Source organism: Colius striatus, chromosome 15 (genome assembly GCF_028858725.1).
Source record: "Colius striatus isolate bColStr4 chromosome 15, bColStr4.1.hap1, whole genome shotgun sequence".
In the NCBI taxonomy this organism is placed as follows: Eukaryota; Metazoa; Chordata; class Aves; order Coliiformes; family Coliidae; genus Colius; species Colius striatus.
The window spans coordinates 8,449,178-8,467,055 of NC_084773.1; the positions used below are offsets into that span (position 1 = coordinate 8,449,178).

At 34.0% G+C, this 17,878-nt stretch overlaps 1 protein-coding gene across 1 annotated transcript in view; it reads left to right on the top strand.

Annotated features, from left to right (window-relative positions):
• CACNA2D3 (calcium voltage-gated channel auxiliary subunit alpha2delta 3) overlaps positions 1–17,878 on the top strand; it is a 397,438-nt gene that overhangs the window by 310,336 nt on the left and 69,224 nt on the right. Inside the window, exons 19-27 of the mRNA XM_062008364.1 lie at positions 1,542–1,613; positions 1,862–1,923; positions 3,817–3,884; positions 5,635–5,680; positions 5,819–5,916; positions 6,711–6,804; positions 8,276–8,371; positions 9,605–9,726; positions 10,302–10,382. Coding sequence (XP_061864348.1) covers positions 1,542–1,613; positions 1,862–1,923; positions 3,817–3,884; positions 5,635–5,680; positions 5,819–5,916; positions 6,711–6,804; positions 8,276–8,371; positions 9,605–9,726; positions 10,302–10,382 — 739 coding nt within the window. The remainder of the gene's footprint in view (positions 1–1,541; positions 1,614–1,861; positions 1,924–3,816; positions 3,885–5,634; positions 5,681–5,818; positions 5,917–6,710; positions 6,805–8,275; positions 8,372–9,604; positions 9,727–10,301; positions 10,383–17,878) is intronic.

A 17,878-nucleotide genomic window follows, 5' to 3' on the forward strand; every position in this document is an offset into this window, starting at 1 on the left:
TAATGAAAATTATAGTTGCAAAAGAGTTATAGATGCTTCTTAACTTGAAAAATCCCACAAGTATTGCAGTTTCACTTTGTATTTGAAGATATCCTGAAACAAACAAGCACCTTAAACATTCTTTGTCTGTACCATTAATTAAAAAGAAGCAAAAGAAGTCACTTGCATTCATAAATCTAAGATAAAATACTTCCATATATATAGATGGTATAATTGCTAAACAATAACTCTTCTTTCTTCCCTGAAGTCCTGAACTGATAAATAGGCAAATCCAAAACACTGAGGCTGAGGTTTTCTTAAGAACCTTGTCTTGTAATTCTTCAGTTTCAGCCCAGAGACCCTACCTTCAGATCAACTGTGTGTCAGAGTAGTGGGTAGTCATTGTTAGGAACACTGCAGGTCATTTCAGCTTGTAGACTTGTGGGACAGTTGTTAGGATTTTTATTCTTCATCATCATGGCATGTTCACCTGAGAGAGACACTATGTCAACTGCTGCCCTGTGGGAGGAATGCTTTTCTTTGCTAGGAAGCAAATGAGCATGCTAAGGGAAGACTTTATAAAGCAGATGGATAAGGAACTTTCCAGCACAGATTTGGGAGCCTGCAGCTCTTGTAGAGGCTAGAATAAAATTAATGAAAAACAGTGTTTGTGGCAATCTAAACTGTAACAGAATTAACTTGTAGAGCATCAGAGAAATCATTGTTATAAACCATTTTTCATTTATTTTCTGTTTTCCATATCTGCTTTGATTTTTTTTTTTTAATATATACAGTAATGAAATGTGCTTTTTGAAGGGGATTTTAAAAGTCTTTTGGATGACTTTGAGAGGGAGAGGTCCAGGTCAATTCTTAAAGCTATGACTGACATAAGACTTCCATTTTAGAGCTAAAATTTGTTACCTTTCAAGGGAGGCCTGGACACCAGTGGACAACAAGAGGGAGTTACAGAGCACTGCAGCCATGTGGTCCCATTGAAACAGGTTATTGATCAAATGGGCTGTCATTCTTTCTCTAGTTCTAATTTCTGAGACAGTTAGGACGCAGCTTCTGGTGCAAGTTTAGTACTGTAGAGTATCAAGCAGAAGCATAACAAAAAGTACAGGATAAGTGAGGTTTTCTCTGTTTTACTTTATTATTGTAACTGTTTATGTATTTTAACATTGATCCCTGGTCTAACTTTAGCTGGGAACCAGACCTTATCTTCCTCTGTAGTAGCTGTAGAATAGTAGTCAGTTACATAGTTTGTCCTACATAAGATTCAGATTACTACACAAAGAGCTGTTTTACTATAAAAGATGCTGCGAGTTCCTATCTTATGTACCTCAGCAACTCGAATGAAGTTATGCAGCCGGAGTCTTGGCCAATACAGTCAATAATAAAACCTGTAAGGGAGATGTTCAATGTGTAGTAGAATTGTAGTATTAAAAATTAAGACATGAAGAAAAGTAAGTACTTCTTAGGGCAAATGATTGTACCAGAAAGCTCACAATTGAAAATTACATGAAACACAAATAAAGGAGTTGACGTTTCCTGCATTTCAGCTCCGAAATGCAATGGTGAATCGGAAAACAGGGAAATTCTCCATGGAAGTGAAGAAAACAGTGGACAAAGGGGTATGATGTATAAAATGTTATTTTAATTAAGTGTAAAGCAAGCAATTTATTTTTAAAATTATTTTTAAGATTACCATAAATGTGATTCACTGCAGTGTGTGTGTGTGTATGTGCATATATTTTATTCACTGAATATAAACATTGCTTGTAATTTTTTTCAGTGACTAACCACTTGATCTTTTACACTTTTCTTATAGTAAACTAACTTCTTCCTTCCTCCCCTTCTGACTTTCTTGTTCTGAATCTAGAAGCGGGTATTGGTGATGACAAATGACTACTATTATACAGACATCAAGGGTACTCCATTCAGGTAGAGCTGACCATAATAAATGGATGTTTCATCAGACTCATTGGATTTGCATTTTTACAGAGCTTGTGAACTATTAAAAGCTCATCAGCAAAACTTGACAATAAAATATCCCTGGACAATGCTGAAAATAGCAAGGAAAAGAACCTACCAGCATTCCTTTCAGCTTTTCCAGGGATGGAAAGTTTGTGCAAGCTCACACAGGCAAACTCACAGTGTTTGTCATGGCTTACGTTTCATTAAAAAAATATTCAGTTGAGGTTTACATTGAACGAAAGGCTTTCGCAAGTGCTTGGAGAGCTATAAATACTATAATCCATTTAAGTAACTACATATTGAGCCCCATTCTGATTTTTTTCCACAACAAAAAATGTAATGTAAAATGAGATTGTATTTCACTTTGAATTTGAGGTTTGGATATTTTGTTTTTCTGAATTACCTTTAGTGTATTTGTATAACTAAAACTGAGTAAGGCAGGCATGTTATTTTGGCATGCATCTTAGGAGAAAAAAATAAAAGAAAGACAGGAAGTTGCTTTAAAAATACTCATATTTGAGCTAGAAATAAACCATTAATAACAGAATTATATTACTCTGGAACTTATGCTTAAAGCAGGAGACTGATAGTTGCAATACTCAACTGAAATTTTCTTCAATGGAACCATTTCACAGAACTTTTTGTTACATCTCCACATAGAGAAAATATAAACACATTTTTCTGATCTCTAATGCATGTGTTTATTCTTAGAATTCATGGGTCATAAAACAGTGGGGATTTTTGTTTTGTTTTATTTTGGGGAGTAGTGGCAATTTGTTGTTTGGATGTTTTGTGAGTTGTTTTGTTTGGGCTTGTGGTTTTGTTTAGTTGTTTTTTTTTTTCCTGTGGCACTGTCGTTCTTACCCTATTTAGTAAACAGATATGGGGCTACATATATGCATGCAGCTCAAATTCAGATTCTTAGGAGTGAAATATAATCCTGCCTTTTTCAGCATGGTCCATATCTAGTTCTGATGGATAGCAATATAGACTTTGGAATACAGCAGAGGCAACATTTATTAAAATATACACTTGAATGTCAAAGATGCTTATGGTTCAGCCCATTTCTAGATTGAGCTGTTGATTGCAGCATGTGCTGTTGGAGTTGGTAGCTCTGTGTGGACTTAAATTACCAGCCTATGCATTTTCAGTCATATTGATTACTGGTGGATTCCAGACTGATGTAATCCCTTTGAATGAATTAATGTCAGAAGGTATTCTTTGTATGTATTCAGTAGGAAGAGGCATGGGATCACCCAGTCAGTTCATTAAACTTGAATAGTTTAAATTGCAGACTAAACATCAAAACAAAACTGGGTAACTGGTGAGAGCTTGTGAAACTGAAGTCAATGCAAAAAAGTTAAGCTACTAAAAATATGAATCACAGAAAAATGACTCCAAGAGGAGTCATGATGGTGTTATCACATAGGAAATTCTTTTCCTCTCAGTAGCTTCATTGATTTCCATGTGTAGTTTCTCAACAGCTTAGTGGGATTTATAAAAAAATTATCATCTCCATTTTAAGGCCATGGACACGTACAAGGCTCAGCTGAAGAAATCTCATGCTGGGTAAACAGCAATGAGCTTAGATTGGCACTCTTATTAGTTTACCAGAGAATAATGGTTTACTGCACCTCTAAGAACACTTAAATGCAGTTGATTTTTTGAGATATATCAGAACTGAAACAGCATTGAAGCAGCTAGTTGGACAATGAATGTGATCAGTGAGAGTTTTTTTTGGAAACGGTTTTAAAGTTAATCCTAGCACACTACCTGGAAATGTTAGAAATGAAAATAGCTCTGAATGTCTGTTATTGTTTGTCTCACAGATTTCAAGGTCTGCTTTATTTCTCTGCACAGTTTAGGTGTGGCTCTCTCTAGAGGACATGGAAAATATTTCTTCAGAGGGAATGTAACTGTAGAAGAAGGTAAGATACCTTCTTATGTTACTTACACAGTAGTTTTATTGTGGTTTAGTACAACTAAAGCTTGTATATTTGTGTGTAGATTCTATAAGGGCATTAAATTATTTTTCTTTTTTCTTTTTTTTTCTTTAAAATATTTTATGAGTTGGGTTTTTTTTCCTCATTATATGAAGCATAGTCAGACTGTGAATATTCTTTAGACAGAGATCTTCTTCTGTCCTCCTCTCTCAATGTTCCACAGGATCCCATGTTAATTATTTGTGGTATTTTCTGAATGAAGTAACCACTAGAAGCACTGTAATGTCTATGACGTTTTTATTCAAAAACTATTCATTATAAAATTTTCCAGAGCTGTATCTCCTTTGGACATTTAGAACAATAGTGCAAGTAACCAGGGGAAGAACTGTTCCTTCTTTGTGATTTTACTTTTTTACAAGTCCCCAGTAAAATGAGTTGAGGAGTCAACTGTGAGTAGTGACAAAGTTGTTTGTCAACAAGAACAAAAACAAAGGTTCTTGAAGATGAAGGAAGACCAAAGGTGTTTCAGAAGAGTGAAGAGAGAGTTGAGAACTTTTAACAGTTGCTGAACAAAAAATATTTTGACATAGGAATGTGTTCTGATTTTATGCTTAAATCTCTATTTCCAATTCTACTTCTTATTTTGTTAGTGATGTTAAACAAGACAATTAATTTCTACGTAACTTTGTTCCTGTCATGAATACTATCCTGTACCCAGGAGAGATGTATAAATAAAGGCTTTAAAGTCTTAGTCACTTGCACAGCAAATCCATGGCTAGATAGAAAGAGAGCACAAGAAACTTGGAGCTGCTTTCTCTCCAAACTGTTCCAAACATGCCTCTCACCTATTGGCTTGAATCCAGCTATACACCTCAGCCAGTTTATCAGATATTTCCTTCTGGATGCATTACAAAAAATGTTCACGTAGCCACTACTAACTTGTTTTTCTCCCACTAACCTCTAATTCTCTGTTACTGACACCTAACTGTCCTCCCAAAAGGACTACAATTACAGTTCTAGCTTCGACTTCCCTGCTTTCCTTAATCACGCAGCTCTGTCATTGTACATTATGTACTCAGGGATTCAAACCCCAGACCCTGCCTTCTGAATGCTGTTTGCTCATTGTCTATTGATAAATGTTTTAAGAGATTTTTAAGTTGCCAAAGTACGTTTTTATCGTGCTATGTAACTAATGATATAGTTCTTATTTACAAGCATTTGTGTGACCTGTTAGTACAATAAACCTATTCTGAACCATCCTGTAAATTGTTTGTTTGTGTTCATGGGCTGTGTGTTCAGGTTTTGATGGAATTATTCTTTCTAAAGAATTTATTATTTAAAAAAAGAGAGAACAGCTCTCACGAAATGAGTTATGTGTTTTAGCATATAGAACATTACAAGCCAAATAGGGTAAGAATAGAAATCTTTTACTGTTATGTATTTCTCTTTGCTCAAGTTTTCTTCTAAACTTCAAATATGTCATGTGAGTACTTTGTATGAGATAAACATAAAAGCACATTTTTTTTCCCAGCTTTTCAATTTTAGATCTCATTTAGTTGTCTTTTCCCAGTTTGTTAGACCCTAAAGTGTATTTGAACATAGTTTACTGTGATTTATTACCTTGTGGTAATAATGCACTTTCCAAGAAGGAAGGGTTTATGTTGTGGAGTGTATGTAAATAACCATCTGTTACCCAGACTACTTCCTAAATAACCCATTATTATTCCTGTTACAGGTTTACATGATTTAGAACACCCTGATGTATCTTTAGCAGATGAATGGTAAGCCTTAAACAAAGCATGAAATTGGTGTCTGTTACCCTTCTTGGTTTCATATTGTTTGTGCTTGTGGAGCCAAATTCTTTATGTTCAAAGACAAAGAGAGATCATGCTAACATTTTAATGCTTTTGTATTCACAGGTCCTATTGCAACACAGACTTACATCCTGAGCACCGTCAAATGACTCAGTTAGAAGCAATTAAACGCTACCTCACAGGAAAAGAGCCATTGCTCCAATGCAAGTATTCTGTTAAATATGCATGTATTAGGCTTTACCTCAGCTAAAAACTACTGTACTGAACCTTGTACAAAATGTAAAGCTACTTAGTTTAACCAGGAATAAATTGAGATTAGATTGCTTGACTGATGTCACTTCGAAATTTCACTAGTTTTGAGCTTTTTCCAGAGTATCAATAAAGATATTGATAAAACAAATTTCTGACATTTATGGCAAACAATATACTTGAACCAAACATTCAATTTTCTGTTCAGATGATGTAGCTATGCTATACAATATTATCGCTTCATCTGGTTTTATAAATTAAACAGGATTGGTGTGAGTCAATCCTTGGATCACATCTCTGAAGAATATGCCAGATATTTCATGAGTATTTTTGTGAGAATGTGTATGCAATCAGCATTTCTGAACTGAAAAGATGAACAAAAAAATTTAGACCGATAAGTGCGTATTTTCTTGATTTGTGGAAATGTAGAGCTTTGGTGACTGTTAGTAAATCTAATTGTTTTGACCAATACCACATGCAAATACGAATACTGGATAATATGTGTAGATCAATGTGTTACATGCAGAGGAAAAGATTTTTTTTGTTTTGAATATGAAATTGTTGCTAATGCAATGAAATGATAAAAAACTGCATGGTGGTAAAATACCACATAATATTGCATAGTAAATGCTTTATAGTTTGAATGCATATCACAAGTACAGTACAGTGTAAAAAGCCCATTGTTTAGTAATTTAAAAAATTATCTCTGTATGCATATATGTTTACTGACTTTAATATATTGTAATAGGTGATAAAGAATTGATCCAGGAAGTTCTGTTTGATGCCGTCGTGAGTGCACCAATTGAAGCTTATTGGACCAGTCTAGCGTTAAATAAATCAGAGTAAGCAAGCTTCATGTCAGTCATTATGTCAGTCATGGGTGAATTTGTAATTATTATGTTGATCTGCTGAAATACCTAACAAACCCCGATATGCATGAAAATATTATAACCATTTGATTCCGAATACAAGAATTTTGAGTTCAGTATTAAGAGTTTCTGTTGCAGTGTACATCATGATGATTAGTTTCAAGGTTACTCGGTTTTCACTGAACTAGTGAACCTGTATAGTAACTTTATCTTGCAATTCTGAGTATTTCTGACAAACTGTTTAGAGCACTTGAGAAAATTTACCTAGCTTGATGATGACCGAAATTTGTGTCAGAACAAATTATATATAGAAAAAACTTGCCCTGGTAAAATAGTTTCTTTAGTCTTGTTTTTTAGTTTGGGGTTTTTTTGGTGTCTTTTCTAGAACTAACTGAAATATAAATTCCTGTTATAGTTAAACAAGAGAATAGCTGACACTTTTTAGAGTTTAGATGTTTTGTTTAATTAATTTATGTTATAATGTACTAAGATGTTAAGCAATAATATATTACATATCTTATAGAAAACAAGTGTTAGGATTGAAATACTGTGGTTGCAGGGCAATTCTGGAGCAATTCAGATGTGATTTTTTTTTAATCAAACTAAGGATTATCCAGTCTCTTCTTAGAAGAGAAGAAATTGTTGCATGGTAATATACTATAGACATTGATGATTTTTTACAGAGGTATGTGATTTCTTGGAATCCTCCTATACAATGAAATAACAGATCCAGTAAACACAAGAGGGGGGAGATACTACAGGAGACTTTTGATCCCCTTTCATATTTGGATTTGCACCTAATTTATTGAAGAATGAAGCATGAGACAGCAAGACGACTAAGACTGTGGTCCCTGATTTTGTAGTAATATGACTGAAGTTCTTGTAGGCATACAAGAAGTAGTTTTAAAGCAGCTAGCTTGGTATAATCATCTGCAGCAACGGAGTTTCTCCCTGAGGTCTAGAGGGTAAAACCTATCCTGATGGCAGTTATATTTGAGCTAACTGTTTTAGTCCCAGCTTAGTTTTAGCTTCCCTGAGCAACAATCACATTTAGAACTTGAAGCACAGATGTACCATAGAAGTGTTGAATGGACTGAGAGCAAGATCTGGAATTCCTGCCCATCTCAAATCACTGAGTGGTGGTTGATATATAGCTATGCCACACCTTTTTATTCAATGGTATCCATACATACCCTCCCCACAAATCCTACCAAATTTACTGTCTTTTACTTTTTAGTGACTAAATACTATTTCTGTGTTGTATGTTTTCGAAAACCCAAATGACTTGAACTCAAAAACCAGCATTTAAAAAAAAATAAATAACAGAACTGAAAATAATCTTTCTCAATAATCTCTACACTTTTCCTCTCTGTGGCCAGTAATATATCTTTATCTGTTTACTGTCTGGAAACATTATCTTTGCTTGTGTTCTGCTCCATTTCAGAAACTCTGACAAGGGAGTGGAAGTTGCCTTCCTTGGAACACGGACAGGACTATCTCGTATCAACCTGTTTGTGGGTCCAGAACAGCTTACTAATCAGTAAGTAACAAGTTATGCTTGGCAGCCGTATGAAAAAAGAGGGGGGAAAAAAGTTTATTTTTAGGAAACTGATCTACTGTTTCTTCCAGAGTTTTATGCTGATGTACTGAAATACATAGAACAAGTCAGAAAGATTTTGTAGGATCTGTGAGATTCTTTCTTCAACTGTAGCACTTGGGACAAAGAGCTGTTTTACACCTTATAGTCCATACCCACTCCCTTGAATTAGCCTCATATCTTTATTCTTCAGAGCAGAATTGTGAATATGCTACATCCACAGATGATTTTTTTTTAAACTAAAATAAAATCTCTGTAGAATTTTTCAGGTATTTTGCATCATTGTTACAGAGAATTTTTTGGTATTAGAGTAAAGCCAAGTGATAGAAGTGGACTTGGTGAAAAAAGTAATCAAGAGATTTCATAATTGAAAATTCTCCCTATTTTCCTTGGAAAATATGTAACCTAGGTATAGGTTTCTTAAAATGGAGAGCTATAAAGTAAAATCTCATAATTAATGACTTTTTCAGGTAGCAGTTTGATATTGTCAGGCAAATCTGTATGCATTATGCATGTAAAAGAAAATCTGTGATTGATGTTTACAGTAAACTAAGTTTATTGCATAAAAAATGATATGATGCTTATCCCACCACAAAATATTGTAGTGTGAATTTGACACTGTTACTCTCAGAGAGCAGATTAGACCAATAGCTTGGAGATCATAGTCGCTCTTTTCACTAACACAAACTTTTCTCTGTCAATATTCCATCAGATTATTGATGAATAATCTAGTTGTCCACCAGCACTCCTTACATATTATTTAGAAAGTAGGCTGCTAAATTACTTTTTTCATTACTTTAGAGTGAATGCCAGTGGCAACAAATTACCAAATCTCCAGTGCCTTTTCTTCTTTGTACAGCTCTTGCATTGTGCTGAGAGAAAAAGGCTTTTTAGACCAAGCATTTTTATTTGTACACATCATTACAAATGTTTTCAGTGGTACTTAGAGGCACTGTTTTTTCCATCCTTCACAACAAAAGCAGTTACAAGTGTGTCATATAATTTTTAGGGGCTAAAGTGAACTTCTTTGTTGAACAAATGGTACAAGAAAAATTGTCCACAACCATTTTCATTCTGAAAAGATTGCATTTTGATTTTTCTTGTCTTTCAAAGCTAGAAACTATTGTATGCCATGAAACAATCAACAAGTGTTTTCTTTCTCTCTTCTTTTTCAAGAGATTTCCTGACAGCTGAAGATAAGGAGAACATTTTTAATGCTGACCACTTTCCACTCTGGTACAGAAGAGCTGCAGAGCAAATACCTGGAAGCTTTGTCTATTCAATCCCGTTTAGTACAGGTCTCTAATTTTGTCATTCTCTAAATGCTGAGCCATGTATTATACTGAAACTATTCCAACTATGCCACTACTAAGGGACTCTGTAGCTAATCTCAGATGTTAATCTAGTAATTGAAATTTGCAGCTAATTCGCTGGTGCTTTGGCCAGGAGCATCTTTTAGTGGGCTTCAAGTGAAACTCCAAGATGTAGTGTAACAGTTTCCATTTAGTATTTGCCCAGGTCGAATTTACAGCCTAGTATTTTAAGCAAGACCAATCCAGCACAACAAATGTCCACATTAATGAGAAGCTCTACCAGTTGTTGTCATTGTTGCCACTTTTAGGCAAAGAAGGAAAAAATTGATTGCTCCTTTCAGTCTTTTAAGCCTGTTGCTAGTATGATGGGGAATTTTGAAAGGGCTGTGCCTTTATGTTTGTGCATACATAAAACATAATGTTGTCTGTCTTATTTTTTGAGCAGTAAATCCACTTGGATGATTATTTCAAACCAGGGGGAAACAGTTCAATTTCCTCATTCTGCAAGATGTTATTTCAATTTGATTTTCTTTTCTTTTTTTTTTGAATACTCCCTGCAGAAACCGCAAACAAAAGCAACGTAGTGACAGCCAGCACTGCTATTCAACTTCTGGATGACAGAAAATCTCCAGTTGTTGCAGGTAAAATCATTGTAGTTTATTTATGTTGTTCATTTTTTTTTAAAGCACTTTATGAGTTCCTTAATTTTTCTTTAGGTTATCAGGAATTTAAAGTAGGAATATCATCCCTTAAAATAAGAGTAGGAGGGAAAGATTCAGTTATGTCTATAGGATATAACTGAATGACAGTGAAAAAACACTTAATACCTCCTCACTAAAAGGCTGATCCTTTATTAATTGACTATCCAAGCTCTCTGCAAGCCATAGATTTTGAATTAATTGAAATAACCATTTACAATGAAGCATTTTTAGTAGACCCAGTCTTGTATCATCATGAATCAGAATATATTATGTTAAGGAAAAGGAAATTTGAGAAAGAACTATCTGGTATATAAAGGTTTCATCCAGTCTTCAGGTTTGAAAATCCTGTCCTATAACAAATTATATGAAGTGATATTTTTGTATAGATTATTAGAAATGTAATATGATCAGAGCATATAAATTTAATAAAAAAGCTCTACAGTCTATCAGGCAAAAGTATAACAGCACCTAAAGACTATAACTTCAAGTTTGACAACTGCAGATTAGAGAGGAACCAGACAGATGTAAAAATGAGAGTAATTATTTTTTAAGTAGTTGGACATTCTTCACTTGAGTTCAGATGCTTTCTGAACAGTTTTCTCTAGTTCCCGATGACTATTTACTTTGAAGAAGCAATTAAGATTCTGTGATTCTCTAATTTTGTGAAGCCTTTATTATCCTATAAACCAAGCTCTCTTATCTCAGGGAAAATTAGGTACCTAACACACAAAGCAAGAACCATCCTTTTTTTCTCTTATTTAAAATATTCTGTGAGATATAGTGAATACAGTCCTGAAAGACCAAGAATGTTCCAGATAATTGGAAAACACCCTCCTGACTCCAGTTTGTGTGAATACATTCTTCATGAGTTATTGAACTCTTCCATAATAAAGTAGGAAATCACAATTATGACTTCATATTCCTGTTAAAGCATAAACCAGAATTTATAAATTAATGTCAGTGGAGGTATCTACAGGGTGTTGAGGATGTAATTAAGAGTTTTCACTATACAATGAAGAAGGTTGGCATGTTATTTCTAGGATCCTCCATTATTTGGAATTAGCAAAAGACTCCTCACACAGTTCACCATCCTCTTCACTCTTGTATGGTTAATGCTTTCAGGTTTGCAATTCTTGGGTTTTGGGATGTTTGGGGGGAGGAGGCTATTTGGATCTGTACAAACTATTTTCTGTGAAATAATCACTAAGCTAGCTACAACCACTCAGAGACAAATATATGCATTATTCTTGTCCTTTTTAAGTTGGAGATTATAAATATGATTTGTCAGTCCTACGTTTTCCATCAGAAAACTTTCAACAAAGTACACAGCATCTAGGTCAATTTTTAGGTTTTATTATAAGGCTGATAATATTCTGTTCTAAGCAAAATGGATTTGGAGGCAGAAACTGGAGCAGTGGTAAATGGGAGAAGTTTGAAGCTTTTATTACCCAGATTTGGGAGACTAAAGTAGGCTTATGGGTAACATTTTGAAATACCTACATCGAAGTTCATTTTGGCCAAAACGTCTCATTGTAATTTGTGTGAAGTAAGTATTCCTCATCGCTGTTTGGTCTGAGTGGATTATAGAAAGCAGCAGGATGGGATATACATTTCATGTAAAATCACTCTATCCCCTAGAGGGATTTGATTTAAAATAAAGCTATGCCAGAATGTTGTTTATTACAGATCACTACTAGGGTTTAAAACTGGCAGAGAGAAACTGGAACATTATTATAAAATGGAAACCTGAGTTAGACCTACCCACAAGAGAAAAAAGGAACAAAACAAACTCTTACTACAAAATCTGCAGTTTCTTCCAGTTTTAGGTTTATTTGGGTTTTTTTTAAATTTTCAATATTGTTTCTGTAGAAAAACATCAATTATAACAGACTTCATAAGCTAATCTACACTAAAGCTTATTGCAAATAGGGAAGACTGAACTCTTTAATACAGGCAGAAAATCCTAAAATCAATGAGTCTCCAGACTCTTACTACAGAGAACTTGAGTGTTACTGCTGCTATTTCACCATCTGTGCCTCCTAATACCAGCTCAGTGTCAGAATGTGTTTGCTTATTGGCAAAAACCCACGTAATTTGTTTTTAAATCCCTCCTACCTCTTTCAATTCAATGAGATTGTGGGTTTTTTTTCACTTAAATGAATGCAAATTTCTACAGAAAGTATGGAAGAAGGAGATAAGTCTTTAGAAGTGTAGTAGTATTTTGTTTATTACTGTTTATACAGAGTTCAATTTATTTGCAAGAGATAAAGGCATAATAGTACTGAATGCAAGGGATGAATTTATGTTTAAAATTGCTTTGTCTTAGTGTTGTCTATGACTATGTGTCCTCTATCAAGTTTACAATGAAAATTTAAGTTTCTTCAAACTGTCCTTAACAATATCAAAAAGAATAAAAGACAGTGGATTCTTTTTTTTAATTATTCTTAACATGATCTAAAAACTGTGGAATCACCTTAGTCTTGATATTCCACGAGTTTCATTAAGATCAGTATTTGTTTTGGTGACACATATGAAGACAGTCAATCTAGGATATCTGAATTTAGGTAGCAATCTAGCTGTTAAAAATGAGGCGAATAAAGACTGAATTCTCTCTTTGGATGCTCGTATGAAAGGTGGTACATTTAACACTATTGGTAGAATTCAGAATTACAATCTTGTTTTATTTGATACTGCATAAGTGAACTCGTTTCAGCTCCTTTATTTGAACTTACTTCCAAGTAGTAAGCATATGAACATCTGGATAAGTGCAGCATAGGGTTTGTATATGTCATGTATGTTTCTTCTATTTCCTTTTTAATTTTTTTTTAGAAAGATGATGATTTAATCATTTTGATTTTATTTAAAATAAATTTTAAGGATACTTCTCACCTAGGCACTTCTGGACAAGAGATGGGGATGGAAGCAAACAAAGAAAATTCATCATGGAGTAAAAGACATTCTAAAAAAATGAAAAATATTTCTCTTGGCATTTCAGAGCATTGAGAGAATACATGAACCTTTCCATATGTACTTCCTTATAGATGCATTTTAGCTCAAAAGCTGAAGTACAATATAGGACCTTAAAAGCTCTTAATGTTGGAAGAGGCCATGGCTGTTCACCAGAAATATGAAAATTAGCCCTTTGAAATGTTTAATTAAATAGAACGGGCATAATCTTCTTAGGGGAAAAATGTATTAAAGAACACTGAGGAAAATGTATGAGGATAATTGTCGAAATCTCTTAACTCTTCATAGAACAAGCAGAAACTGAAATTTCAAGCCTCATTGAAAAAGTCCATAGCAGTGCTTGGTAAAAGGCTATGGATGTTTAGTCAGATAAATGAAGGATTAAGTCATGCACAGACAAAGCCTTTAGTCTTACAGTCACTTGAATTTTAGAGTTTGAAGGAGATGAGAATAAATAGACCATTTTTGTTTAATACAAGGCTACTTAAACCCCCTTGAAATTAATTACAATTTTTTCCTGAATTGTTTTGTCCTGTTTTTGTGCAGACTTGTTATACACACAAATGACTGAGGATGGAACTGACCTCTTGAGATGATATAGTCCAGTCCCAGTGGACTAGATCTTGAGTAGAATCTTGAGCCTAGAGCGGGTTAGGCAGAACTGTTTCTAGTCAGGTCTTGAATGTCTTTAGAGAGAGAGGCTGCACCCTCTCTGGGAAAGCTCTTGCAGGCATTGACCACCCTCACAATAAAACAACAAAGTTTTCTGTTTCTTCTGAAATAAGGTCCATGTTGCAAAGATGTATGAATTTTTTTCACAGAAAGACCATGAACTATGTCTGCATTTCAAGTATTGCAGGAAACAGAACAACAGTATGACACCATGTGAACATCTTAAAGGTTAAGAAGATTACTGAGTGTATATCACAATCACAGTCTTTAACAAATGGCTATGTTTTCAGTTGCAAAGGACCTATGTACATAGATTTGAAAAATAAGCATATAAAGAGATGGTACTACTCTGAAACATAGTTTGAGTGTCATCAGCATGTTCTTTCCATGATGGAAAAGTTGCAGTAGAAAATGGTTTAAAATTATTAGATATAACTTGATAGGAAAACCAGATTTTTTTATTACTCTTGCCACCTATCAATAGGAAATACAGAATTACAAAAAATAAAAATGAATTCTTTGATATCAGTATACAAGGAAGGAATACCTAAAAAGGTTTTGTATTAATTTTCTACCAGAATATTTAATATCTATGATCACTTTTGGACTGGACTTCTTTCTTAGTCATCATAGTTGAAATTAGGACACGGAACACACTACAGGAGTTCTTCCTGTAGATGTGCTTTTCTGTGGTACCTCAATCAAAATCTAGTAAAACTTTAATTTGTTCATTAAAAAAAAAAAAAGCTACAATCAGACATGTAATTTCTGAAAAGAAGCAAGCCTTCATTGATCTGTGTCAACTTAAATGAAACAGTAGGTTAACAAAAGCTTAGGGTAACTAAATTAAAGAGAAACGAAAGCGCTCTAGTATCTGAAGATTTCTCTGATTCAGCGTAATTTTGCAAAGAAAAGAAATCCACTTTATTCTTATGTATACAGGCATCTTTACAGTCATTTTCTGTCAAAGAAGAGTGATTGCCTGGGATATATATTCAAGCGTTGCCATAGCTCTGTGAATCTACCCTGACTCATTCTTTTCTGCTGAAGCTACATAAAAAGAATGATTGCAGTAATTCCTATTTGGACAGAAGAGAAAAATCAGTGCAGAAGAAACCCTGTTTTTCTTCACAGTTGCATGCTGCTTGATTGGTGTTTTTATTTTTCTTCTGTGTATTAAGCATTCCTCATACAGATGGCCTGAAGATCAGCAGCTCTCAGAATCTCCGTGGCAAAGGTCTATAGCTCTTGTGAGAATACTAGATGCAAAAGAGTCAGATACTGCCATTCATGTTGAAAAATAGTTACGCTTTGTATGTCGTCTTTTCAAGAGAATAAATTTGCTGTTAATTTCAAAATGATCAAGGATGTCTAAATTTTTCTCAGAGACATTATTTTCTGCTGTTAAGCAGTAAAAGCTGAAAAGAAAACGGTAGGTACTTTCTACCACCCATGATTCTTATCTTTATATAGTGTCATCTCTTTATATAGGTCTGTGTTATATAATGTTCCAGGGAATTTGTCCTTAAATGTGTGGCAGGTGCATTTAATTCCGTAGTAGATGGTGTTGTAACACAAATACTGTGAGACTAGCAGAAATAATTTAACACATAAGAGATTTCTTGGAAAGAAACATGTTCTATGGCTTAGCAGAATAAAAGAAATGCCTACTATTGTTTTCTGCTAGAACTGTAGATCATACTTACATGTTATTTTATGTATATATTATTTATACAGTAAAATATGTATTTAAAATCTAACAAGTAGGCCATTGTGGTCAGATGTAGGTGGTAATACTGAATCTCAAGAAAAGGTAGCCTAACTCTCTTCTGTTTACTGTCAGTTTTAGTTTAAATACATTTACTAAAAATCTTTATTGTGCAAATGTAAATATTATGTTTTATACTGGCAAACGAATTTTCCCAAGTGAAGCCATGATCTTTTCCTTTTCCAATATTTAACTTTCCAAAGATGAAATAGTTTGAACTACTGATATGTCTAGAAGTGCCAGATATTTTTAATGTTTCACAAATTGTTAAAACTGCTATTGTTAAAATAGTGCAATCAAAATACATCTGCCCCTGCTTGTACCTTTTTTTCCCATTTTTTCTTACATTTATTACTTTAGCATTACTATACTATTAAAAACATTCAAGCAAATGTCACTGTCATATTCAGTCCTTAAAATTTATGATACCGTCTATAACATTGCATTTTAGAATGAAGGCCTAAGAGAAAATGAATATGTCATCATAATGACATACCAAACAAATTTTTGAAGCATTTTAAAATAGATGTTTTCCTTGTCAGGCAAGACATTGATTTACTTAATCTTTATTCCACATTATAAACCGCATGAGATTATATTCAGCAGTAGTGTTCAGCAAAATCTCTCAAAATGCTTTTCGTGCTTTGGTGGAAAACCACTAGTTTATGTTTTTCCAGAGTTTCTTGTTCATTTTGAATATTATCTTTGTATTCATATATCTAATATTAGTATATAGACTAATGTTTTCACTTTCAGGAAAATTGAAACGTGTATTTATATAATCTAACATTAAACAACCCATAGATTTAGGTTAGGAGTCAAGACATGACTTGTAGTTAATGTGTGCAGAGAGGTAATCTCTTTCACAGAATGTTTCAGAGCATGTGGTGAAGTCCTTCCTCTATCCATTGACTGAATGGAGAATCTGAAGTTAGATGGTGTGTTCACACAAATAGGTTCTATTTCCAAATATTAACAGTGTTTTCTCATGTTTGTTGTGTCTTGAAATGAGGATGGCAGCCTTATGCAAAAAGTGTACAACATACAGTGTGCACAAAACATTTGGAGATCCCTCTGTAATCAGTGAGAGCTACCATAGATAGTTATGAAGGATGTAGTCACTGATTTGTTTATTATGGATATCTAATTCTTACTTCTTCTCGGCTATTGTGACTTGGTGCCACATCTGTATGATTGATGTTGCTGTCTTTCCCACCTGGGGAGCACACAGTCACATTTCAGGTAATATAAACCCAGGAAGGACCAAGACTCTCATATGGTTATTATTACTGTGCCATTTTCAGCCAAGTTCAAAAATCAAAGTTGTAAAAGTAGGCATAGTTGCTGAATCGTAACTAAAGCCTGTGTGTCTTATATTCTGACCAGGAAAGATAGTTGGTTATTAGTAAGTAATCAATGGTTATTTTTGTGTTAATGTTGTTCATGATAGAGAAGCTATGTATAATGTCATTAAATGTTCTGCTTGGATATTCAAGAAGAGAGATCTTGATTTTGTTTGGACATTGTATTACTGGGGAATAATGAAGCTGAATTTTGTTTGACTTCTTGCAAGCTCTGGATGGAAAGACATATATGGCAGCAAGTATGTTTCAATTTAAGCTTAGTTTCTTTCAATATAGGTACTAAAGACAGTTTCTGTAAGAATATTGATGTATTGTTGTTTTTAATCGCTGTTTTAAACTACAATTTTAGAAAGCCTCTTTTTCTGAAAACAAAGTAATTTGGTGAGCCTCTATATGAAAGATGAATACAACAATTTCTATGGTTTATCTTTGCAAATGCCTTGCAGAATAGTGTGTCCTGATATTTTGTTGACTTTGTAGGGAAGAGTGTTTTTCAGGGAGATTAGAAAAAAAATACTGTGTTCACTATAATACCTCTCATGAGATTGCTGGAAAAACAGCAAAGCTTTCTCAGGATCCATTATCTGAAAAATAAATCTGTGCAGACAACTTATTTCAGTGGCAGATGTCCATTGCTAAGCTTTACAAATTAAGGACAGTTCTCT